Source organism: Echiichthys vipera, assembly GCF_963691815.1.
Source record: "Echiichthys vipera genome assembly, chromosome: 14".
NCBI lineage: Eukaryota > Metazoa > Chordata > Actinopteri > Perciformes > Trachinidae > Echiichthys > Echiichthys vipera.
In genome coordinates this window covers 2,170,102-2,197,932 of record NC_139839.1, presented here as the reverse complement: position 1 = coordinate 2,197,932, position 27,831 = coordinate 2,170,102, and the positions used below count along the sequence as shown (strand labels likewise).

General features: G+C 42.9%; 1 protein-coding gene across 3 annotated transcripts in view; it reads right to left on the bottom strand.

Annotated features, from left to right (window-relative positions):
• The window catches only part of cadm1a (cell adhesion molecule 1a), a 422,806-nt gene that overhangs the window by 103,661 nt on the left and 291,314 nt on the right, over positions 1 to 27,831 (bottom strand). For all 3 annotated transcript variants that reach the window (XM_083926363.1, XM_083926362.1, XM_083926364.1), the window contains one exon: positions 6,417 to 6,563. In XM_083926363.1, the coding sequence (XP_083782489.1) occupies positions 6,417 to 6,563 (147 nt within the window). The remainder of the gene's footprint in view (positions 1 to 6,416; positions 6,564 to 27,831) is intronic.

Genomic DNA, 27,831 nt, shown 5'->3' with positions numbered 1-27,831 from the left:
GAGGCAAAAGCATGGTTAGGAGCTGTGCAGAGTGATGACATGACAATCAGGCCAATGTGTGGCTTTTTTTACCTGGCACCGCACTTTTGATCATCAAGGGCACAGCAGTTACCAGGCTCTATCTAAAGGAAGAAGGGGGTTATTCCTGATCTCCCCGTATACATGAGCGGGGAAGAAAGAGACGTATGATGAGAGGAACTGACAGTCAGGGTCTTCTTGGTAGTAACGTTAGTTACCAAAGTCCAAGATCAAATCTGATCAATTCTATTTTCCTATTTTCAAGGAGGGGCAGTTATAACCTACAGGCGCTTCATCCGATCTTACCCCAATTAAGGTGTGTTTACATGCACACATACCCCGGTTACTAAAGGAGTTAACTAGCTCTGTTAACCGGGGTTCAGCTAACTAAGGGCGCACTCACACTGTCAATCTGTACCGTGTCCAAACAGGTTTTACGGCTAAAGTCTAGTTCCTTTGACCTGTGTTAGTGCAACCGCTTCGCGCCTAGCTGTGGCCAGCTGGCTGTCCACGGCCCGTTTGGGAGAGATGGGCTTTTGTAAAGCACGTTTGCACATATACGAGCACAAGCGTGTGCACGTGTACGAACTCGAGGACTACGGCGGCTCTCACGTCATTTAATGTGCGCCTGTTGGGACATAGAAAAAAAAAAAGACGGGCCATGCGCGGACATTTAACAACAACAACAATGGCTTCGAAAGGTTCACGTTGGTGTGATGCGGAGGTGGAGTGTTTACTGCAGATTTGGTCGATGAAAAGATTCAAAAACAGTCGACAAGACGCACAAAAACTCAGAGGTCTACGGAAAGATCTGGAAACAAAGCCACGCATCGCCATGACGTCAATCAATGCGTGTGACGTGTTATGGCATGATGACGTATGGACAGGTAAGAAGCATTTGCGCGAGGCCCAGGTAGGGCTGGCCAGCGGGGGAGAGGGAGGGGGGTACAAGTACCCTAAAGCCCGGGGCACGGTACGGGCAGACAGTGTGAGTGCGCCCTAAGACTAATCACTCTTAGGTCACTATTTGTTTTTCAATGTAGCTGTCTTTATACCTTTCATTTTTCAAAAGGAAGTTTAAATGCCCTTTTTTATAATTAAGTAATGCTTATAATCACAGTTTGATCAATTGTTTTTGAATCAATTCATTAAAACAGTAATCAGGTCAAATTCAGACTATTTGCTGTCCAACTGTGTCCTTCATGAGAGAATATTTTAGATGTGTACTTCACCCCTCTGAGCTGCCTCATTAAGCTGTTTTCCCACACAGCCTTTTACCCTGAACCTTGCTGGCCTTCAGTGGACAGATCACCCACTGCTCCTGAAGCTGCGGTCTTCCCGTCTGTTCTCCACAGGACAACGCAGGGAGCAGAGAGAGTGTTCGTGTGTGAGCGTTCCAGCGCTCCCTTTAGTCTTTTTATACAAATAACCACGTAGGTGTGTATTTGAAAAAGATGCTTTGCTTTAGTGAGTGATGTCAGAAAGTTTACGCCTGTGCTCTTGCAGAGTAGATGAAGAGATCTGTTTGCCGTCTCTGGAATAAAGCCTGCAGAATTAATGTGCATCTTTGTTCATCGGTCGTATTCATGCTACAAAGACAAACTGTTACGCACATGTGAAGTAAGTGGTGGAGGTTGTTTAGGGCGCACTCACACTGTGCATCCGTACCGTGCCCCGTGCTTTAGGGTCCTTGTCCCCCCCTCCAGGCCCGTTTGTACTCACACTACCTGGGCCTCGGAGAATGCTGCTTGCTGCCTATACGTCATCACGCCGTAACACGTCACACGCATTGATGACGTCATGGCGATGCGTGGCTTTGTTTCCAAATCTTTCCATAGACCTCAGAGTTTTTGTGCGTCTTGTCGACTGTTTTTGAATCTTTTCATCGACCAAATCTGCAGTAAACACTCCACCTCCGCATCACACCAACGTGAACCTTTCGCCGCCATTGTTTGAAATGTCCGCGCATGGTCCCTCCTTCTTTTTTCTACGTCCCAACAGGCACACAGGAAATGACCTCAGAACCGCCGTAGGCCTCGTGCTCATACACGTGCACATGCTCGTGCTCGTACATGTGCAAACGTGCTTTACAAAAGCCCACCTCTCCCAAACGGGCCATGGCCGGCAAGCGTGCGGCAGCTAGGCGCGGTACGGTTGCACTCACACTGGTCAAAGGAACTAGACTCTACCCGTAAAACCTGTTTGGGCACGGCACGGATGGACAGTGTGAGTGCGCCCTTAGTTAGCTGAATAAAGGGTAGACATTACTTAGTGGGGGACTTTAAAATATTAGCTCAGAGTGAAAGGCGTGTGGTAATGCTATTATAGGGTGTCTACAGGTATCAGACACATACAATTAATGCTTTATGACACTTTTTCAAAATTCATACATACATATATATATGTATGTATGAAAATTTATTTTCTCTATATATGAACATATATAGAGCATATAAATGTTCATATATGGTCCTGTGAAGAGGCATGTTTCATTTAGGAATTATTAGGTCAATCTACATTTTGCCAGCAGGTAAGTACAAGAAGAAAGTAAGTAGACTTTAGTCCCAGCCTGGCCCAGGCCCTGGTCCTGGTCCAGCCCCAGCCTGGTCCTGGTCCTGGTCCAGTCCCAGCCTGGTCAGATGTGTACATGAACTGATGAAGCCTCTTGGATGAGAGGTGAAACGTCTTCCTAGACAAATAACCAAGTCTAGTTGCTTTTGACTGAAACTGCTTTGAGGATAACAATGAACTTGACACATGAGAACATCCACAGCCTAAAAAGACTTTAAGTTTGGTGGTAGACTCGAAGATTTGTAAAGTGAAAGATGTGGACTTTCACATTGAAGGGCTTGACTCATCCCTCATTTTGACAATTAGAATTCAAAAGATGGATAAATGAAATCAGATAAAATGTTTGTGGCAATTAAGACCTCACAAATTCAAATGCGAGACGGTTTAATTACTTTTATGGCCCTAATCCTCGTAAAATTCACATTTGAAGCCTTTTCAAGGACTCAGCGGCACTCTGTATTAACAAGCCCTCCGGTTATTAACACTCAGGAATTCATTTCTAAATAATGTCGGAGTGTTTCAAAAAACCAGGCCGACATCATCAGTCATAATTAAGGGAGTGTGTTATGTCGATACATATGAATGTACTCCTCGTTCATAGTGTTGTAAGTGATAATAAAAAAGCAACTGAAGTTGGTAATCTCACAGACATAACTCAAGCTGTTGATGAATGGCGTCTCAAATTGGGTTCCAAAAACGAATATTTCCCTAAAACATATGGCGGTTTGAGTGGCAACGTACCAGCTGGGCCACGGAAACATCCCCATCTGTGCATACGCTGGTTACTACCAACAGTGGAAACAACAATGCATCCGAAAGAACAGAAGTTAACCGAACTGAACAAATAAAAGTACAATCGCATCAGCAGTCCAATGAAGTGCATTAGAAGTAGAAGGACAACAACGCGTCCATCTGCTGAATCTCATGGACCTTTAAAATGAACTCTGAATAAAAGAGCAGCGTAACAGTGGGATGGCGGTCTGAACAGTCAAGTCCCTCTGTGTACGTCGCTGCAGAAAAGCACTCCTTCCTTTCCGTCTCTTTACCCTCACTTGCTCTCTCACACTCCGACATAATCCACCACTGTGGACGCGGAGAGAGAGATAGCAGATGTGATATTTTGAAGGGGGCGATGTTGTTTGGCGGCTGCCTGGTGGATGCCATGTCATAATGAAGCAGTGCAGCTGCAGCGAAGATGCCTGGGAGGGATCACAGGAGATCAAGGAGCCCCCCCCCTCCTTCCCTCCTCCCCCCTCCCCGTCAAAGAAGAATACCTTGTCCTTGACAGCCAGCTCTTGGGAGTCGACTCACTGCGGCTCGACACAACAGCAGATAAATACGCAGCTCGGTTCTAGCTAACGCACAAAGGCTTTCTGCAATTTGGCATGGTATAATACGTAGAAGGTGTGTTGGCAAGGGGCATGACACAGTGGTCTGGTGGTTAGCAATGTCACCTCACAGTGTTTGCATGTTCTCCCTGTGTCTGCGTGGGTTTTCTCCAGGTTCTCCGGTTTCCTCCCACAGTCCAAAGACGTGCAGGTGTTAGGTTAATTCATTCATTAATTCATCTTCAACCGCTTATCCCGGGGCCGGGGTCGCGGGGGGCTGGAGCCGATCCCAGCTGACAACGGGCGTGAGGCGGGGTATACCCTGGACAGGACGCCAGTCTATCGCAGGGCACACAGAGACGAACAGAGACAGACAACCATTCACACCTACGGGCAATTTTAGAGTAATCAATTCACCTAACACCTGCATGTCTTTGGACTGTGGGAGGAAACCGGAGAACCCGGAGAAAACCTACGCAGACACGGGGACAACATGCACACTCCACACAGAAAGATGACTCTTAAATTTCCCCTAAAAACGACCCTGAGATGATTTTATACCGACGTGTCACTTTAAGAAGCTGGAATCAAAGCATTTACTTTTTCTTTATTTAAACCTGTTAATCTACTATCAAAAACAGTTGGAGGTTAATTGAATAGCTGACAACTAATTGACTCACTGATTAATCTGTGCAGCGGTAGAAAGCACAGGGCTTTAACAGCAGAGTCTGTGGTTCACTTCCTGTATCCTATGTGTTGTTCGGTTTGGTCCATAAAAACCTTTGGTTTAAGGTTTGGGAATAATTGTGTTGTGGGTAAGTGGGGTTACGTTTATCTATCCAACTAAAACCACAATCGTTCCAACACAGAGGGCTTTGAGCACCTTAGCTTAAACAGTTATCATGCTGTAGTTGCAATGAAATACACTGACAGCAAACACATGCACACATACAAACTTTAGATTGTTATTATCCTCAAAACAGTATTCGCTAATGCTAATTACGTGCATATGAAAAGTTCTTAGGAGACAAGGCTACTACTGTAACAGTCACTAATGAGCCATAGGTTAGGAACTTTGTCCATGTTGAACTTACAACATCATACTAATAGTCACAGAGGTCTATACTCAACACTCTGGTGCTTATAAAACATAATTAAAGAAAGCAAAAGACAGAGAGATCAGAGCATGTCCGGCCGAACACAGCTAATTAGAGCGGTGACATGATAATTGGGCAGGATAAGAATAAACATAACAGGTCATTAAATGTTTAGGGATATGAGCTGCTTTCATTAAAGCAGGCATGTTTTGAAGATGATATTAACCTCATTCTGCATTAATCTGGCTGCAGACATGTGGGTCAAACTTAACGCAGCTCCCTGGAAGTGTGAGAATATTAATCAATGCTGTGCGGCTTTAATGCCAAGCTCCATTCACAACGATTCTGTTCAACTCTACACAATTTACGATATTTCTCTTAATCTATCAGCTTTGTCTTTAAACTGAGACTAAATTAGTACCGAATGTAAATCATGTGTCAAATGTCTGTCTAATTTTTATGACTGCCTGCAAAATGAACCAGTGAAGCTGACATAAATAAATGCCTTACTGGCATTGATTTCCATGTCATCTGATCACATCAAACTGCTTCAGACTATAATTGAACACATAGCATATCAATCACAGAAAGACACAGCGGTGCTGAATGATTCATCTCCCGCGGCAGACAGCTACTGCCTACTTTCTCCTCTGACTCATAATAACCCCTCACTGACAACATCGACTAAACATACCAGATTACAGTTGTTAAGGGAAAAGGTAAAGTATACTATTTGCATTTTGCCGTCAATGTTAGGTCTTTTAACACTGCAGTGGTGTTTTCCTATCGCCTTATATGTCTGCGTATGGAGGAAGGTTGAGGTGGTGGATAGGTCAAACACACCAGAAGTCAATATTGTTGTCATTCATGTACTTTTGATACCGTAACCTAAAGAAGTAACGGTAGTTTTGACTCCCAGGGCAGTAAAAAGGGGATGCCAAGAGATCCTGACCAAGCTAACAGCGACTGCTACCATGTGAATATTAACACAATCTACTCAAATTAAACCTTTATGTCTGTGCAAAGTTGCTCTGATACTATGATGCTAGTTCGAAGCAATCCACTGGACTTTTATTGTGAAGTTTTCTTAGTTCTAACACTGTGTTCATACCATGCCGACAAGAAAACCTCTTGTGACTAGACTCGGTAATGATTTCAAGACATTTACAGAAAAAGAAAGCTAATTAAGACATAAGTACCTACACTGTTAATTGTGTTGTATAATGGTAATGCTGCAATCATCCAGTTCGGCTGTTACTTTCAGGTGATTATACACTCAAGAAAACATATTCGATTCCTGCCAATAGAGTCCATAAATCCTACACACTGGTTCTTTAAGTAACCCCATAGATGACAGTGGCACATGACAGCAATGTAACTCATAATGTTGCACGTTACTCACGTCTCATGTCTCTGAAGTAAATAGTCTGTCTGTTGGGGTTGAGCAGCTGGATAACAGAGTCGTCATTGTCCTTCACCCGACAGCTGATGATCGCCATCTCGCCCTCCACCACCGACACATTGTCTGTCACCAGGTTCTGACTCACCACTAGACAGGACGAAGACAAGAACACACAGATTACCACAAGTGTAATTGGTCAATGCAAAAAAAAAAACCCAAGGCAAAGAAAGCCTGTTCATTTCAGTCTTTCAGAGAGTGCAAAGTAAAAACCGAACACACAGATTCCTACCTAGCACGTCATTAAAATGGCTTTCAAGAGTGTTAATAGAAAGCAGGACGGAGCTGGGAACAGAAATGATTAGCACATATGGGATTAGTGAGAAAGCAGGGAGAGAACCTGCACAGTGAAAGACTGTCCATCCCTCTTCCATGCAAGAGTATCAAATCAGGGCTGTACAACGACACAACCCTGAAGATAATCATTTCTTCCTGGCCACGTTCAAGTACATATTTGACAGCATTGTAAAGCAGAACATAAATAAATTAAAAGGTAGAAAATCCAACTCTACAGGGAAGGATATCTTCTCAGGATAAGAATGGATATAGATGGGACATAGTTTTTCAATTACAAGATAAATGTTTGACATCATGAGACACTTGATAGGAAGAGGAAAGAAGTATACAATATTAAATGTCACATGAGAGGGTGGGGGTGTGTGTTGAAGGGGTTACAGGTAGAGTTAGCATCAGACATAGCATCAGTCTCGATGTTTGGGTATTTTTTGGTGAGCCCATGGGCACCGAAGAAGAATGTTTATGCTGCCAACAGGGTGACTTTTTTCGCCATGGCCTGGAATCATTGAATACTGCAACACGCTGTGTGACTGATCTGGAGGATTCCCCATCAGTCATCAACCGCACCGCACTGGACACTGTTTTCCATGTCCCCAGAATAAATTGGAAGAGGCGACTGATTCTTAAACAAAGCATCAATGGGCCCCCTCCTTTGGGATTGACTTTGGTAATCCACTTGAATGGACTTTACTATGAGAGGAGCTGGTACAGGGGCCAGTAGATAAGTCTTTAAAACACTCTTTTAATAAACTCTGGCTTCACTAGCTACGTTGTTGCTGCTTTGTTTTGTGTGTAGGGACTCTTCTCATGCTGCTGCAGAGGTTTGCTGTTATTTTCATCAGTATTAGTGGTTAAAAAAGACCTTTGAATGCCTTCACCGTACTCCCCCGAGCTAATCACTGTTAGCCACATCCGGCTGTTAGCAACTCTCTGGGATTTCTCCGTCAACAGTTCATACATGAAAAAAAACTGTCTCGATGGCTTATTTGATGTATGCAAGTGCCGAAAAAAAGACCAAGGGATGATTTTGCGGCAAAATTACACTTTAAATGTGATTAAAAATTAAACCTAAGAGAAATGTATTCAAAACCTACAGATGTTTGCTACGAGATCACAAGAACTGCAGCAACGCTGTGCAATGAAAAATGATTGAAGTCAATGGATTCCATGAGCTTTTTGAATATCTTGGCTTTAAACTTTTTTTTAATGCATAATATAAGAAACAGAAGTCCTCTAATTCTCCTTTCTTTACTTAGTGTTTGGGTGCAATGTAACATTTAATAAGTGGCAACATGAAGCAGGTGGCACATCCACACCCTTTAATGCGTGTCCACAGGATGAAATAGAACCAGAGTGACCAGACAAACACCACAAGCCTGTGGGCTGAGGAAAATCAGTCACGACTCTCATCATCATCAGCTGCAACTTAGATTGTTACACTTCCTTGTTTCACAAACAATATCTCTGCCCGAAGAATGAGAAATGGATTCTTTCTGGCTCTGTGCTACTTTGATTTGAGAAACTACAGTAATAACATCTCAGACTTTGCTTTGGGGTTGCATTCATTGCTGCAGTTGAAGCCTTGAGTGGCTTTGCTTTATTTGAAATGATCGCTACACAACCAACACCTGGCAGCTCGCCAGTGGCGGCTGCTAGTTATGTCGGTCCCCAGAAACATATTTATAATGGTGAGATACACAAGTACACACGCGCACACACACACACACACACACACACATGCCCTAGGCTACATGGAACTATGGACAAACAAAAACATGCAGTCAAAGTTAAAAATAAAATCAACATTTTGGATATCTACTAAATATAAATGTTTATGTTACTGCGCAACAGAGAAACAATACTGAATAACACATCGGACGACTTAGTTAGAAAGTTACAAAATGTAGGATACCAGCACCAATTGAGTACTTAAGTTTAGGGCGCACTCACACTGTCCATCAGTACGATGCCCCATTCTTTAGGGTACTTGCCCCCCCCCCCCACACCACACCTTTTGCCGCCATTGTTGTTGTTAAATGTCCGCGCATGGTCCATCTTTTTTTTTTGTCCGAACAGGCGCACATAAATGACGTGAGAGCCGCCGTAGGCGTCGTGCTCGTACCGGTGCGCACGCTCGTGCTCGTACATGTGCAAACGTGCTTTACAAAAGCCCACCTCTCTCAAACCGGCCGTGGACGGCAAGCTGGGCGCAGCTAGGTGCGGAGCGGTTGCACTCACACTGGTCAAACGCAATAGGCTTTACCAGCAAAACCTGTTTTGGCCCGGTGCGGAAGGACAGTGTGAGTGCGCCCTAAATGACTTCTTACAAGCCTTTTATTGTACAAACTCCTACAAATGGTCTCTTGTGGCAGTTTCAGGATTTCTGGATGGTCAGGTTACTATGGCCTTTCCATTATTTGGTCAAGACACAAGTGAGACGCCTGTGTGATGTTCAAGGTTCCCAGTTTGGTTTTTTATTAAACTAATGTAGACAAGAAATGGCAAAAGAATGGCAACCCACACAAATGATTGGTTGTTTTCCACTATGACACACTATACATGAAAAAGCGGCATTTGTTCCTGACACCCCCACGTGTGCCAGATTGTTATAATTTGGAGACTGATACTGTGTTATTAGTGACTAGCAGTGGAACCCAGTCCTGGCATTTGATGCTCTCAGTAGAGGATAAATTCAGTCTCTGCTTCCCAGAGCTGCTTTTGATTAGTTTTAATTTTTAAAATGATTACACGGCACCAGCAGCTTACCTTATAAACATGACAGCTATTATAAACAACTTACTTATGAGGTTGCAGGTTCTTAAAAATACTCTTATAATCATTGAATTTACACTTACTTTTAAGGTGCAGGGTTGAGCGTGCACCGCTAATGTTGTCCTCTAGAATACATTAGTTCCAATAAAGATGCAACCATTTTGCCAAGCTTACAATTGAAGTTGAAAGAAAACTTAAGGATAAAGTATTTGTTATTCCCCCTGCACTTTCCTCCTACATACGTATGGGAAAGATAGGAATAGCATCACAGATAACGTCTTCTGAGAAAGAGAGGCAAAAAGGACTGACTCAGGGGTGGAGGGGTGGCCTGAAGAAAAAGAAACTAGAAGAACGCAGAAAACATCAACTGCTCATTTGCATTCCTCAGTTGTCAGGCACCTCAAATATCCCTGCCATTTAGGAGACAAGGAGGATCGGGGGGGTTGGGGGGGGGGGGATTGCATCCTCTGATGCTGACAGATAAGGATAGACAGCTTAACAAACGAGATTCAAATGAGCATCCCTCGGTGGCCCGAACACAGCCCTAAATAAATGAACCTCGCCGTCTTTCATATTCAAGACTGAACCTCATTTTTCAAACATGAGATGATGCAGAGGTGGGCGGCAGTGGGGGCATCTGGTTATGATAATATGTTAACATACTACAAAATGCATTTCAAGGCATCCACTGAAGGTTACAAGGCAGCTGCAAGGTGTCTGCTAAGTCGTGTTTTAAGCCAGTGGAGTAGTACGAAGGACTTCAAACAGCAGGTGTCTTGTCAGCTGCTTAATTGTTCCTGTTGTGCTAAATAAACAACTCTGACACGCTGGAAGAGGGTACGGGGAGGCGCTGGGATTTGCACTAATTAATGGCCAACAACCACCTCGGACACCGTCAAAGGTGCTACAGAAAAAAACCCACTTCTGACATTGTGGTGGGTGAAGGCTGTTTAATGTTGCAACATTAAGCCTTTTTAACATTTCACAGAGGATTTGTGGCGTGGAAGTCTCGAGGGGGAGTTGCCCCTGAGTGCCACTTTGAAAAACAAAAGGGGCCAAAGCTTTTACCTGCAGCAGTTCATCATCGGACAAGCTTTCATTGTGTCAGCTGTTGTCTATTGAATATGACCAATGGGCCCTTTATACAAAGATTTGTTTTCATTGAGGGAACATGCCAGTGGTTTACAAATGTTTTAGTCCATTTATGACTAATCTCATAAACAATCGTAGAGCTAGCCATTGTGAAAACTGAGGGCGCACTCACACTGTCCTTCCGCACCGCGCCCCGTGCTTAAGGGTACTTGCCCCCCCTCCCTCTCCCCCCACTTGCCAGCCCGTTTGTACTCACACGGCCTGGGCCACACGCAAATGCTTCTTGCTGCCTATACGTCATCACTCCGTAACACGTCACACGCATTGATCACGTCATCGCGAGTTTTTGTGCGTCTTGTCGACTGTTTTTGAATCTTTTCATCGACCAAATCTGCAGTAAACACTCCGCCTCCGCATCACACCAATGTGAACCTTTCACCGCCATTGTTTGAAATGTCCGCGCATGGTCCCTCCTTCTTTTTTCTATGTCCCAACAGGCGCACAGGAAATGACGTGAGAGCCGCCGTAGGCGTCGTGCTCATGCTCGTACACGTGCGCATGTGCAAACGTGCTTTACAAAAGCCCACCTCTCTCAAACGGGCCGTTGATGTCCAGCTGGCCGAAGCTAGGTGCGGAGCGGTTGCACTTACATTGGTCAAACGCACTAGGCTTTACCCGCAAAACCTGTTTTGGCCCGGTGCTGAAGGACAGTGTGAGTGCGCCCTCAAAGTATCCTCAGCAGACAAGCAGTTCCATATAACTGGACCCAATCTTTGTGATGACAGTGGACCTGAGTCCTCGCTACAAAGAAACGAAATCAAATGAAAGTAGTTTATTAGGAACACAAAAGAACCCATCTGGATTTTATTGATGCCAAATACGTTTAATAACTCTAGGGTTGGAAATAACGGAGCAGTATGAGCATTATAACTACAGTAAATGACTATTCTAACAATTTGATCTGTGTAATAAAAAGAGATGGCTTCGAGGCTGGTTTTATGTGCTTGCCCATACTATATTGCCATAAGATAGATAGATGTTTGACCCGTCCGACTGTGACAACCATGATCTTCCTGATATGTTTTTTCCAATTCGGAATAACGTCAGAATATGTCCTCGGGATCACACACACGTCCCCTCTGTCCCATTGTAAAATGAAAGGTGAAGCTCCGTGTTGATGTTGTTGAATGTTAATGGATGCATCGACTGTGTGCCTCTTCAATACCTGAAGGCTTTATGGAAGCTGCTTATAAGCCTGTTTGGTGAGAGACGGCTCATCCAGACATGTGACAAGTGTTGGAGCATCAAGTTTACCAACTGAGGAGCAGGGCAGGATTAACAAAACACTGCCTACCATGCTTTCAGCGAGACACATTTAGTTACAGCTGACAGTCCTGCACATCAGTGTGAGAACAGTGGAGGATAAGCTGAAATAGACATTATGATAATGACACATGAGAGATGGTGGGAGTAATATATAATTGCTAGTCTGAGCTGCACTTAATGCATCACTTAATTTGCCTTTTTCTGTCACAAATGAGCTTGTGCATTCACACGCAAATACAAAAGGCTCCATCACCATCCATTTTCCACTGGACAGATGATTAGACCGACATTGGAAATGCAGACAAAATGGTTCAGAAGGTAGAATATTCATCGCACAGTACGTCAATGCCAACCAGTCAGAGGTGCCATGAAAAAGTGGGCACATGTAGAGCTCAGTCACTCAGCAATATACACTTCCTCAAAGGTGGGAATTCATGATAATTTGCCCGGAGTAAAATAGAAAGCTTTTGTTGTCGACGTGTAGAATACAACTAAATCAGAAGTACCACACACACACACACACACACACACACACACACACACACACACACACACACACACACACACACACACACACACACACACACACACACACACACACACACACACACACACACACACACACACACACACACACACACACACACACACACACACCAGAAATAGAATTGCGTATTGCACTATAACAAACTGACGTGGATGTAATTACTTCACTGTAATACAAATATACATATAGTCCTGTTGCAATTTCCCAGCTTGGGATCAATAAAGTATTTGTATTCTATTCTATTTTATATATAGATATATATAATGGAAATGTTAGACTGTTCTTGATGTAACTAGCACTAGAATAAAAGTAAACATTAAAGTTAAAAGAAAAGTAAGCATTTCACTGGGAAATGTGGTGTGGAATAAATTCAATAATTGCATTATTATTGAATGTAATTATTTCAAAAGTTCCAGTTTGGTTCTTTAATCAAGACCAGGAAATTCTCCCCTGTACGGTCAAGAACATGAATAAATCACTGCTATAATTGCCTCCTATTCTCTGGCCACACAGGCAAAACCCACTGACTCGACTCGTCAGATGGTTACACGTGAACGCTTTTTTCATGTAATCTCGTGTTATCGTGGGAATTTCGGCACAAGGTACGGTGCCTATAGAAAGTTAGGATACTTTTGAAATAGTTGCTTTTTTAGTTTTGCAGCCTGAAATGATACTACATACAAAAAACATATTTTCCAGCGTGATTTACACATTTTGCCTTACAACATTCAACTTGAAAAAGCAGTGTTGGAAAAGAGATGAGTCCCTTTAGAATAACCTTTATACACATTCTCAGGTTTAACCAATCCCCTTCAAGATTACACACCAAGTTAATTGGCCTCCACCTGAAATCTACTGTGGTGGCTTTGATTTTACTTCAGAATAAAATCAGCTGTTCCTTCCTTGCGTCCACTCCTAGTAGTGCAAAACAGAAAGAATTCACCATGGTTGGAAAGATGCTTTTCTAAAGAGCTGCGGGATAAAGTTGTGGATAAGCACAATTTAGGGGAAGGATATAAAAAGATTTCAAAGGTTTTAACTCTCCCTCTGAGGACCGTGGAAGGTAAATGGTTCCACCCAGACCGCGCCTAGATCGGGCCGCCCCTCCACACTGGAGGACCGAGCCAGGAAAAGATTGATCAGGGAAGCTACCAAGAGGCCCATGGTGACCCAAGTCTAAATGGCAGAGGTTGGTCGATCTGTGCATGTGACAACAATTTCACAAGTTATACATGTTTGGCAGGGTGGAGAGAAAGAAGCATGTTGAAGACTCTGATGCTATGTGTCAAAAGGTAATTTGTTCAGATGAGACCAAAACCAAACTTTTTGGGCTGGACTCCAAGAGCTATGTTTGGTGGAAACCAACACAGCACAACAACCAAAACACACCATAGCCACAGTGAAGCCTGGTGGTGGCAGCATTATGTTGTGGGCTTGTTTCTCTTCAGCAGGGACTGGGCAGTTAGTCAGGATTGAAGGGAAAATGGATGCTGCCAAGTCCAGCCAAATTCTTGAGGAAAGCCCTCGTCCCTCTGTTAGACCCTTCAAAATGGGCAGGTGGTTCACCTTCCAGCATGACAACGACCCAAAACACACCTCCATAAAAACAACACAGTGGCGAAAGGACAGGAAGGTGAAGGTCCTAGAGTGGCCCAGTCAGAGCCCGGACCTGAATCCTACAGAACACCTGTGGATGGACTTGAAGAGTGCCGTCCATCGCCGCTCACCATTGAATTGGACTGAACTCAAACTGATCTGCAGGAAGAATGGGAAAATATTTCCCAATCTAGGTGCATAAAGCTGGTAGAGACAGATCCAAACAGACTGATGGCTGTAATTAAAGCAAAAGCTGCCTCCACAAAGTATTACATCTGGGGACTCATCACTTTTCCAACCCTGCTATGCTAGTTTTTCGTTTTTTGATTAAATTTCAGAAATTTTGGAAAATATATTTCACAGGAATGTCGTAAAAAAAAGCAAAATGTGTAAATCACGCCAGAAAATCTATTTTTTTTTAGTGTATTATCATTTCAGGCTGTAAAAGAAAAAAGGTGAATATTTTAAAAGGGTATCATAACTTTCTATGGACACTTATTGAAAATATTGGAGCTTCTGTAGCGTCTATACTCTGACGTATTGCCCAATGAAACCAAATATTTCCTGAGGGGTCAGTTCAGGATGAGTTATCATGAGACAGGGGTTTAAATGTAAAAACATTCTGATATTTTGTGGATTCTCTATTGATATTTATTTAATTAAAATGGGGAAATCTATATTTCACTGGGGACTTAGGGTTAGGGTTATCAGCCAATGAACAAATACATAAAATAGGTAATTTTCCCAGTGGTAAATGGAGCTTTCCAACTGCATTAGGTGAATGGTGTACAGTGAAACGCTGTAGGCCTTTAGAGGCATTTCATGCTTTGACAAATACAAATAGATAAGGTTAAAATTGTCATTATCTTTTAAGTTTTAGTCAGTGTCATGTACCTGCGATAAATCCAACTTTTTCCGGTGGGCAGTAACATATTTGGCCCATGGCACTGAAAAGGGGAGCTATAGATTTCAGCCCTCGGCCATCCATGTCAAAAAGTCGAAGAAGCCGATCCTAGATTAAAGTTGTCAGACAATGACACTTCACACTGCACCGCACAAAGCTAGCCCGAGGCTCGAATTCACTGAGGCTGCAATGGGAGGAAAAAACCCCCGCCATGTTCCATTTGCCTGGGCTTACAGCTGCATGTTTCCATTTGATTCAATACGAAATGTACGCATAACGAGTGAGGTCACACTGATAAGAAAGATTTTCATCAAGAAACCAAACCCACTGTCAGACTGAAATACTTTTTAGTTGTAGGTTTTGTTTTGTACATAACAAATCACTTGTACGCAGGATCAAAGGAGAAAAAGGTTGCTGAAAATATTAAATATTAAATCCAGGCATCAGTCTGTCAATGTATCTTTCATCCGACCACAGCGCTCCCCGTGGTGTTATTAGTAGTAATAGTACTAGTATTGCATTTTTTATATGTTTTACTGATGGACATACATTTATTCATACCCTGTCTCAATCAGAAATATGATGCAAGATACAGTAACCCTATACAATGTTACATTTTCTTGATTGGTACACACTTAACGTGTAGGCCCTATTCTGCTCTCTGCACTGCTTGTGATCATCACAACCAATCCAGAGATGTGAAATTTCCTTTGACATTTTGAGGAACATGTGTATCTGACTGCATGCTTATTAAAAAGCATACAATCATTTTCTCCTTATTCGGCCACTGCTGATGAAACAAATCTATGTGCATGGGGCCAGATTGTCTATATATGTGTGTGTGTGTGTGTGTTGTTTTGTCAATGTCTGATTGCAGTCAGCCCTGTCTGATTGCATGCTTTCACAGATGCATGTGAGCACACTTGATTGTGTGACAGCAAGGAGTTGATTTCATTGTCATTTTTCTGAACGAGTGTATGAGTACAGCATTGATACATATCAGAGCATTCTTTACCATAATAATGGCAACCAGCCGTGGCATGTCTTGCTGACGCTAACGTGTTAAGAGTGCACACACATTGCTAACAATAAGTTCAACCAGGCAAAAAACACTAGCGGTCAAACAATCAGGTGATTTAACCCGGAGCCCACGTTCGTCAGACATATTTGCAAGAGATTGTAAACCTCCATCGCAGTTTTCAGACCAACTTCCTGGATTTGACCAACCATTGCTATAGTTGTGTTGCTTCTAATAATAATGATGCGTGAATTGCAGTTATGTCCACAGGCACCGCAGTTAATCAGCAACTGGGTGGGTGGATGTGTACAAAATAACATTCTGATTAACAGTTGATGGGCTCTGGGTGGATCAAATAATACATCATTAGGGAAAATATTATTTAAGTTCTATAAATGTAGCAGAGAGCAGAGCTGCTGACCACTACTGCCGCGGACGGCTTCATGTCAGGCAAATGTGTCGTTCCCATTAAGGGAGACGCTGCGTGCGCATTTACAAACCAGGAACTGCAGCTTCATTGATATTCTATAACATGGGTGTCAAACTGATCCAGTAAAGGTGTGTTTTTGGTTGGTTGGAATGAAAACCTGCAGCCACACGGCCCTTTACTGGATCACTTTGACACCCATGTTCTAAAAGCTTAATGTTTAGTTATGCTCCCTCTGTGAAGTTAACAGTTTTTAGTTACGCAGAAATTGCACATCTCCATCTCCATCTCCGTGTTTTCACATCTCAGCACTAACTGTAGGTGTGTTTCCACTCTAATTAAAGCCTTGCATTCATAAAGCTGTTTGGAAATAGACAAATTCAGTTGTGCACAAAAAGGTTTTCATGCTCCTTTGACGTGGTTTTCACCTTTGTAGAAAAGGGTTGATGCACTAAATGAGACATGGAAATGCTTTCACCGAATAAGTTCTGAGGCATTTTTGTCTCGTAGATGAGTTGGATGGCGACTTGATTTGTTTCTTGTAAGCAAACTCTTCTTCTTATGGGCTGTTTACTGGCTAAATACAGCCATGTGTAGCCTATAGCACCAACTTCTGACCAAACTAAGGTATAGCCTAATTTTATAGCCTCCAAACCAGTTGATGAAAACCCACCTAATTCGCATTTGATTTTTGCCACATTTCAAAATATTGCTTTAAAGTGAATGGAGACAGGGATAATGATATAACTGGTAGAACCAATGACCAGGTCTAAGAAAGTAAGACTTAAGAAGGAAAATTGGGGCGGCAGTAGCTCAGTCCATAGGTGACTTGGCTGCTAACCTGAGGGTCGCCGGTTCGAGTCCCTGTGTGGACCATGAATGGAGCATAGACTGGTGGCTGGAGAGGTGCCAGTTCATCTCCTGGGCACTGCCTTCGGTGCTGTTGAGCAAGGCACCGAACCCCCAACTGCTCGGGGCGCTGGTCACTGGCAGCCCCCTCGCTCTAACATCTCTCCATTAATTGCATGTATATAGGTCCTATCTGTGCATGTGTGTGTATTTCGGGCCTGTGTGTGTGTGTGTAACCTGAATAATAATAGAGTGAAAAACTCAAATTTCCCTGTTGCGGGACTAATAAAGGAATTCTTCTTCTTCTTCTAAACCAGAATTATCCTTTGTTTTATGTATTCAAAACATGTGAAATTACAAAAGGCAACAAAAAAAATCAACACCACAGTCGAAATGTTTGATCTTGCTTTTTAAAAGGAATGTGATGCATGAGATGACTGGAGCCTGTCATGTCAACCACACTCTCTGAGAACAGAACAGGCTGCTTGCTGCGTGAACGCTGTGTTAGTACAGCCGACTGACAGCTAGAGGCAGCCGAGAAAAGGTCAAAATCCTTGTATGGCCTGACCACTTCAAAGACTGGAATCCATCTTGGGGAGGATTTGAAGGAGGCAGTTCAGTTAATCTGTGTGTTGACTGTTCAGAGGGAAGCTCAAAGATATGACATACAGAATTTGTAGGAGATGATCCCATTGGTCAGTTAAAAGACCAGACTCCACAATAAGGCTTTGATTGTAGACTGCTGCCGCCAGTGCCTCTTACTAACAAATACACACCATGCTAACACTGTAATAAGGTGACCTTGCAAGGCCGAGGCTCCTATCCAAAATTACATTATAACAAGATTAACTGATGTGTCATTTTGAAATGAAACGTACATGTTTTATGTGTTGCTATGAAAATGAAAAAGATCCAGTCAGAGTCCTAAGAGAAGACATGGCTGCTAACCGCCTTTGTTTGTGCCAGAAGTGCACATAATATTCACAACTGAAGAAACCAACACGGCATTTTATCTGTTTTCCATCACCCTTTGCAGCTTTTAAAGATTTATAAGTTCTATTGAGTAACTACAGAGGTGCTCACAAATCTGTATTGTTCTATTATTGATGTTTTGTGTACCTTTTAATGTGTTTTACCGAGGAGTGAATGGTTTTATAGAGCTCTGGTGGGTGGCACTTTGCAATGCATCATACAATGACTGTTTAGTATTTTGTCATTAACTGAAAAGAAACAGCTGCAGTTTTCCAAATTCATAATCCTGAGTGGAGGAAATTAATCCTAACAACAATGGAGCCATTAAAGAGGGGACTTAACTTTTTCACATTGGCATGGCCTTGAAGTGTTAAATGGTGTCCACAGTTGAAGATATACCAGTACAACATATCTAAAAACATCTTTATAAAGAGTTTTTGTACATACAATACATTTTTAACATGAAAATGATCATTTATCATGTACAGTTATGATCACATCTGTTCTCATAGTGGCAGCAGAGTGCTTCTTTAACCTTCTAACATGAAGGAATTTAGCGTTCAACTGGCTGAATTAAATTACTTGTGTGATTCCACTCTAACTAATAATACATGTGAAACACCATCAGAGAGTCATTTTGAAATACGCTATATATCAACCAATAGATGCCTTACTTTAACGTCTGCCAATGTTTGTTGCTGTAAAGTTGTAATGAATATTCTTTTTTAGTGCCAATATCCTCCTTTCCAGTCTGACATTGCATTATTCAAACACGTAATCCATAATAGACCAAAGCTGGTGTTAGCAGAAACCCCCTTTGAGATTCATTCAAATGTACAATAATGCATCTGACTGAATTGCTAATAAATTGCCTTACTTTAAAGTGTCAAAAAACACACACAGAGCCAGATGGGTCACCAATATGGCAGTTGTATAACTCTTAAATTATTTTCTCTCTGCCAAGACTAAAAAGGTTCTCTGTAACTTTCAGAAAACTCTTGTTATTAGCGACTACGTTGATAAGTAAACCTTAGTAAACGAGTACCGGCCAAGACAGTGAGACTGAACATAATTTCAGCACCAACTTGGTATAATGCTGTAAAATGAATAACAGTCATATTAACAATAACACTAACCCGTTGTTTGCAAAGCACTCCATCAGCCAACGCCACAAAGTAACTAACAGCAAGACGAAGCAAGCTAACACTAGCTAGCTAGCTGCAACTTGCTATGCTGCATGGATCTGGTTCGGTTTGCTCTGTAACGTTAGCTGATAAGGTAATTTGGATGTAGCGAGTCAGCCACATCAGTCCCAGGAGTCTGGATGAATTAGCTGATATAATCCAGTCAAGACAGTATCTTGCTACGTCAGCTAGCCTTAGTAATCCAGCTAACATTAGCCGGGGTCATCCCTATGTTCTCTGCTTGGGGAACATCAGACTCCTTTTCCAGAAAAGGGTCCTATGTTCCCCAGTCGCATAAGACTCTTCCTTCGCAGATTTAATTCAGCATTTTATTTGGGTTAGAGGTTATGGTTAGGGTGAGAGTGAAGGTCAGGGTTAGGGGTAGGTTTAGGGTCTACATAGGCCTATTTTCCGGGGGAATTCGGCACTGATTTTGTAAAAAACAGACCAGGGAACATTGGACCCTTTCTGCTAACAGCGGGGAACATAGGACCTGGGGAACATAGGTACGCTCCCCATTAACCAGCTGAAACCACAATATTTCACATGTCAGTGTGTCCTCTGGATTTTTATGGGCACCGGGGGAAATGGGTTGTTTTGTACCACACATGCTGTGTCTCCTCCACACACACTCTGCAGCGACAGCAGCCAGCAGACCCTCAGCCTGAGCAAACCCCAGAACTGGGAGTCTGATCCTGGACTGTAGGTTAGTTGCTGCCATTACACAGGACAGCTGCCAACCTTAGGCCCATCTCCGGGCCGTTGTCGTTAGCAGACTCCATTTAGCGATCACTATTGGCTGTAGGCAAGCTGAAGAGAGGCGAGGGACTCGGAGCGCGAAACAAGGTCACATCCTTTGGTGTTTCTGGCAAAGTTGTTGAAGATGTCATGGCAATCCACCCAGTAGTTTTATCCAGTAGATAGTGTTTGTCTGAACCTAAGAGGTGGGCCGATTTAACCAGCATTGCCACCTCTACGGTGCTGCCATTAGCGTGTCTCTGTATTATTTTAACTAACTTTTATAAAAACATCAATGACTAAAAAGTTCCAACAGCTATATTCCAATAACCCAAACCCCACCACACACCACACACACACACTCTGTACCTCTCCCACTGATGCTCTGTGGATTTGTGATACATTGTGTAAGAACAGGGTGTTATAGGGTGTTACATGCTTGCAGTGAGCATGTAAGTGGCTTTTGTGGTACCACTGCTGCACAAAACGCCTTTATATCTTGCTGAGCTTAATGAGTGCAAAGCAAATTTCAACAATGGCAGTAAATAAAGAAATGAAGAGGATTTTACGGTTCTAACGGTGCTGCAATATTGTGGTTTGCCTATAATACTATACAATCAAAATTGAATTCATTCATTATTCATTCGCATTCTGTTAAATCCTATACGCAGCCACTCTATGCGGTATGTTTGTATGTTTTCTTCAGCCAATTTCGCAAAGCAGGCACTGCATGTTGCACTACCACCAACATTTATTTCAAGCATTGCTGCTTCATGGAAATAATCTCATTTAGATTAGGGAAGCTGCCATGCCTGGAGTCAAAATATGTATGTCAGTTAAGTCCAGTGCTACTATAATCTAAATGAGTCTTTGGGAAAATTAGGCATTTACAGAGTAATTATTGATAAATATGCAACAGCTGTTCCAAAATTGATTTTAGAGTGTTGTTGCAAACATGTAACTAAATGGATGCTCAGAGGATTTCAACACAGACTCCTACCTTGCTAGCGCCCCCTACAGGCTGCAATGTCCACTTTAAAAAGAGATTTCAAAATGTGATGTTTGTCCTGATGGTTACTCTAGGAAACACCAAAGGAATGTTATAAAGTAAAGGGTTTATCTGATACCAATCAGTCATATGGGAGTGCCATTCCAGTCCATTCAGCCTCATAAAGACAGTCTCTGTATGGGAGCTGGGTTTACTTTTACCCCAGCCGATTACTAGTGAGTGACTATCGGTTCAGCCGGAGTCATTTTCAGTCAACATATAAGTTTCAATAGCAGCACATAAAAGCAGTTAATATTTTGTAACTTGAGAAAGAATAAATATCTTGATTTAAGAGTTATTATTTCTGTAAGTAGACTTGCAACCTGTGATGCTGCGTCAATCTGTCCATTTTCCTGCAAACCAGGAGATGTCCCTGCTCTTAATCCCAACCATTCGCATCCCAATTCGTCACATACTGCAGTTATGTCAGGACCCATTGGCGTCTAGGCCCTAGGCAACTGCGAAGCGTGGCGCATCACATGTTTGACGCTCCTGGTGGCTGTTTTACACTTGTAGACTGCCTGTGTGTTTGCGGTCCACTCCAGTTTATCTGTTAAGAGTCTTTTTTATTTAAAGAAAACTGGCAATGCTCATTTTGAGCTCTTTTCTCCTTAAAAAAAGACAAAAATAGTACTCTCCATTAAAGCTAGCTTCAGATTCGTTAACATGCTCTCTGGCTCACCAAAAGCCACTTAACATCTAGAGCACATGCTGTTTGGGAAAAAAAGAACCGCAGCTAAGAAAGCTTTGCAGTGAAGTCCCATGACACAGCGGGAAAATGTCATGATCATTTCACTTTAAGACTTGTGTCTTAACAGTAATTCGATGCACTTTTATTTTAATTTGAACTGAGGTGTAGGGAATCCCAGTTTAATGACTTAATGCAAATATCAACAGAAACGTAAGCAACATAAACAAAGGCTTAATTTATCACTGACAACTAATTGACCCTCACTAAAGGATATAAAGTGAAACTATATTATTATATTAATATGTTAAAATGGTTTTGGCATTTTTGAAATCAGAACATCTTCACCACAGTTGTTCTGTCCTAACCCCAGGAAACACCCCACAGGTCGTCTCTACAAGAAATGTATAATATATTTATATATACATATATATTGACAGATGTTATTTATTTATTGTTGAGTCAGGTGATGCACTATTCATCGTGACAAAGTCCATGTGTTGGGCGGAGATCGGGTGGATGGATGTGTCAAACAAACAAGATATTTTCACCCAGGACACTGCTGTTCGTGTCCTGTGTGAAGCCAACGATGATGTATTTCAACTTACGTGAGTTAAGTTGTACGTAAAGTTTAGTGTAACTACGTTATGCTATGTATGTACTTACTTCAACCCAATTTTTTTCCTAAACCAAAAGTAATTTGTTGCCTTAATGTAACCAATCTGTGACCCTTTCAAGACATTAACAACGTTTAAAACCGTGACCATTACGTTGGGGTATGAGGGAGAGATGATCTGCTGCCACCAGAAACCCTCCTGTGGTTCGTATTAGAGGGTAGGAACCAAGCCCCAATCACAGCGACTTCCTGGTTGATCCAATATGGAAGTGACAAAAACTGCAGTTCTCTGAGTGTCCACTAGGGGCAGGTTTCATAACAGAGCAGTTTCTCATTGACCCCAATGTTAAACAGGCCGTTTACACAGCATCATTAAACCTGTTTAAGGACAAAAGAACATTCTAGTCCGTATGTTTCAGTGATATCTCCATGACAACACTGAGGGGGAGGGGCTAGTTTTTATTTTATTGGAAGTTAAAGTTTATGAATAATTAGGGGCGGGGTCTCTTGAGTGACAGCTAGCCTCTGACTCTCACTTCTCCTCGGAGGTAAACGTCAGCCAGATGGACGTATGCCCCTCCCCCCAACGTCATATACTGTTGTAGTAACCAGTTTCCTACTGACACATCCAGCAACAATATATTACAAAAGACTTAGATTCAGTTGGAGACCTGCACGCGCACACACACACACACACACACACACACACACACACACACACACACACACACACACACACACACACACACACACACACACACACACACACACACACACACACACACACACACACACACACACACACACACACACACACACACACACACACACACACACACACACATCATTAATGCCATTAGTCCAAAAAGTGTAATGACTAGTTAGCTAGGTCTCACTGGCAGGATGTGAAACATCCTCCACTCATCTCCTACAGGGTAGTTACATAATCCGGGTGCATCACTTTACATATGATTTCCTACAAGTTAGCATCTCAAGCAGGCTTTCCTCCCTTCTCTTCCCCCTCCCTACCTCACTTCCCTCCCGCGTGTCATGCCCCTGTTTGCTCTGAGGAGACAGAAGGGGAGATATTGTGCTGGATTCAAATAAAGAAATGGAGGAGAAGTAAACAGAGGAGCGGCGAGGGAGGGAGGCAGAATGGGAGGGAGGGATGGATGGAATGCGGCTGCTGGTTGGTGTCGCTAATGATGAGGAAAATGGAGGGTCATGTGGGAGCCATGGCTGGATGGAGAGAGACGGAGTTGGTGTAGTATAAAGAGTCAGGATCACTTGAGTGGTGGGCGGATGCTTTGTGCATGTGTGTATCATTCAGCTGTGCTCCCTCTCTCTCTCTCTCTGTCTCTACCTGCTCCAGTCATGTGCGTTGACATGTGTTTATTTTACACGGTGGCGGTACATGCCTAAACTTGTGTGAGTCAAACCAGGTTATCCATGAGTGAGTGTGTGTGTGTGTGTGTGTCTGTGAGTGCAGCGTGAATGCACGTGTAGGAGTGGAGGGGGGGGCGGCAGCCAAGTGATTAATGCGTCAGAGAGGCAGCTGTGGTCTGGGCTCACTCATTTGGAAATATCTTTCAGGGAAGAAAGACAGAGAGGGAGATAAACAAAAGTAGCCGGGAGCCTTTACCGGGGTCAAATGGGGCAGCAAAGGAGAGGCAGAATTAGAGAAGAGGGAAGGGAGGTAGAGGGCACTGCAGCATCCTTCTGTCCTCTACCATATCAGCATTCATTAGTGTCTCCTTTAAGCATCAGTGTGTCTAAAAGAACACAGAAATATGTTAAAGGCTAATTCCAGTGTACGACAACTTGGATTTTATATTCTAGCTTTACCCAAATCGCTGGAAACAAGGGCAAAGCGCGAAGGCTGGGAAATAATTATTAACTATAGCAATTGATAGCAATCATTTCTCTGAGATTAGGGAAAACTGCGACATCACTACAACAAAGTCTAATGGTTGTTAATTGTTTCAACAAAAGTTTTTCAGGTGAGCTCAGTCACAACAGTGATACTGGTCCAGGCCGTGTGGTTTGTTCTGACTTTTTCGCCTCTTAAAGGGAAGGCTTTCGTTGCCCCTGTGCGCAGGACTGCTGCAATGCGACTTGACTGTTGCTCATGGGGGAATGTTAGGTCTCTGTAAACACGTGTTACCTGCTCTATAATCCAATTGACTTGAATAACGTATTTTAATTAGGGATGTACCGCATGTGAAATTCTGGGCTGTTACTGATATTTGGCTAATGCTGATAAGAGGGTGCACGCACATTGTCCATTCGTACCGTGCCCGTGCTTTAGGGTGATTGTCCCCCCTCCCCTCGTCCCCCACGGCCCAGGCTCGCTTGTACTCACATTACTTCGGCTTGAATGCTTCTTGTTTATACGTCATCACCCCTGAGAGATTTAGTTTTGTCTGACTGTTTTAGATTATTACCATACATAGTGTTAATCAGAGGCACTTGTAACAAAAGTAACATTTAATGCTCCGCGAACCGTACGTTGGCATCTTCACAGTGGAAGGGTCATGTATAATAGACATTAGAACTGCAGTCATTGCTCGAGCTCGTACACGTGTGCGCGCTCGTGCCCGTACTTGTGCATCCGTACTTATCAAAAGCCCACCTCTCTCAACCAGGCCGCCTGGGCTCGGTACAGTTGTACTCACACTGGTCAAACGAACTAGACTTTAGCCATGAAGCGTGCTTGGGCATGGTACTGATGGACAGTGTGAGTGCGCCCTGACATCGGTCACGACAACTGGTGAACATCATCTTATGTGCCGACAGGCCGACTGTAGTAAACAAGATAAATACGTCCGATACCGACATTTGATAGCAATTTGCAACCAGTTCCATTTGCAGGAAGAGACTTTATTATTTGTTTCAAGGCTGCACTGTTCACATTAATGAGGAAGAACACCAATACCACAAAACAAACCAATGCTTTTATCTTTCAAATCAATCAGTTTGACTGATTGATTTGTCAATCACACTGTGAACTGCAGCACGGTCATTTAGCTTAACTGCCAGTTACGTTTCTGGCAGATTATAAAATCTGAAATGAGTCCTGCCACTTTATTAAGAATGGGGATTGTAGTGTCGCAGTTGGTAATTTAACAAGCTGTGCAAATCTGACTTCATCTTCCAAGTATAAAAGACATTTTTACAGTAGCATGTAAGGCATTTTCTTTGATACATGAACACAATGTTGCTCTAGCTGCGGAGAAGTCACCTCCAGAATAAGAAGGAATGCGGCTGGAAAACATCTGGTAGGGCTACTGTGTAACCTGACTCAACCATTATAAATGTGCAGCAAGTGGTGTGGATATTATGTTGAGTCAGGCAGCTGCAGAACAGCGTGAGAGGCAGAAAAGGGGATATCTCACCATCATCTCCTGACACACGCAGGGCGAAGCAGGTTTCCTCCTCAGGGGCCCGGACAAGTGACAAACAAACTGACAGCGGAGGTGTCTGCCTAAGAATGAGCACGGCAATGTGTTTTATCTGTCCAAACAGTCTGCAGCCGACAGTGATCGTGTGACGCAAACATAGGACTGATACAGGCCGTGAGAGCGGAATTAAATACATCAATAAATCATACGGGGAGTTTAATTATTCACACGGACTGAAATTTGTGATAGATTTCTCCCTTCAGTCAGTTGATGAAAATTAATTAAAAAATGATTAATTGCATTTTCACATGGATTTGTATTGGTTATTAATATTGTTAACATTTGCACCGTTATGCTTTTATTTAGCTTGTTAGCAGCTTGGATTTCACCATTAATCATTAACTCGGTACTTTACAGAGACGATGAGTTTACCGTTGTATTAACACTCTGTTAACCTTTTCCAGGCCCCCATTGGGGATATAATTGGACAGTTTTTGACTCTTTGAGTTGACGAGGAGTTCCCAAATACACTATTAGTTGACATGTGTGAGACTGTTAGACTGTTTGGGGGGGAGGGAACATTTTGGCAGCCTGACTGTACCTCAGATTCCCACCAGACTGGAGATGTCAGCGCTGTTTCAGCACTAACGAAGGCCTGATTCCAAGTTTCAAGCAGGCCAACAAACTCGCTTCGCCAAAGCGACTGATGTTAGAAATGTGACGAACAAAAAATAGGTTCAAGCAAAATCCACGACACAGCTGTGGAGCAGCAGTGGGAGAGTGTGCGGCTGGCCTTAGTCAACAGTCCGCAGATATTCTTCATTCCCAGTCTGCCCTCTTTTGCAGCTCCTGTACAACATACAAGTTTCTGCGGTTTGAAGTTTTGTTCCACTCCCACAATCTTTTTCTTACAGTGCTTCTCATCTAACAGTGCAGTGCAGACTCCCTCCTGTCTGATCTGCTCTGCTACAGCTGTATTCTGGATACTGCCAGTGCCAGAGGTGGAAGAACCATTCAGATCTTCTACTTCAATAGCAGTAGCAACACGACAGTGTCAAAATACTCTGTTACGAGGAAAAGGGCTGCATTCAAAATCTTGCTAAAGTAAAAGTGCATTGGTAAAAGCATCAAAATTTACTTTAACTGCCAAAAGTACTTATTATGCAAATGGTCCATTTCAGAATCATCTAAGTAAATACTAATTATGATTAATTATTGATGCATTCATTTTATTTAATTTGAATGTTTATTTTTATTTTGCAGCTATTTATATTTTGTGATATGATACGATAGAATATGATACAATATTCATTCATTCATCTTCAGCCGCTTGTCCCTGTCGGGGTTGCGGGGGGGCTGGAGCTGATCCCAGCTGACATCGGGCGTGAGGCGGGGTCCACCCTTGGACAGGACGCCAATCTAAATTGTACTTTAAATGTAATATCATAACTGTATTCCATGTTTATTAAAGCAATGCAGGCAAAGTGCAAATGTTGGTTTGGTAACATGCAGGAGAAAGCAGACCCATTGGGAGGATACGGTCTGTTGGGTTTTCTCATTTTGTCCCTCGCCCTCCTGGCAGGCAGCTGTGAGAAACAGTCAATACTCCATCACTAAGGGATCGGTCCAAGAGATCGGTTAGCTTCTCTCTTCTATGTAAAGTACATTTAACTAAACTTATGGGTTTCTCTCAGGGCCTTCTTTTGCTCTAGTCCCACTTCTTCCATTAAGAAACAAACAGCTCATGAGACACTTTGCACAACAGTGGCCATAATGTACCCAGAAATCTCTCACACACACACACACACACACACACACACACACACACACACACACACACACACACACACACACACCCACACCCACACCCACACGCACACGCA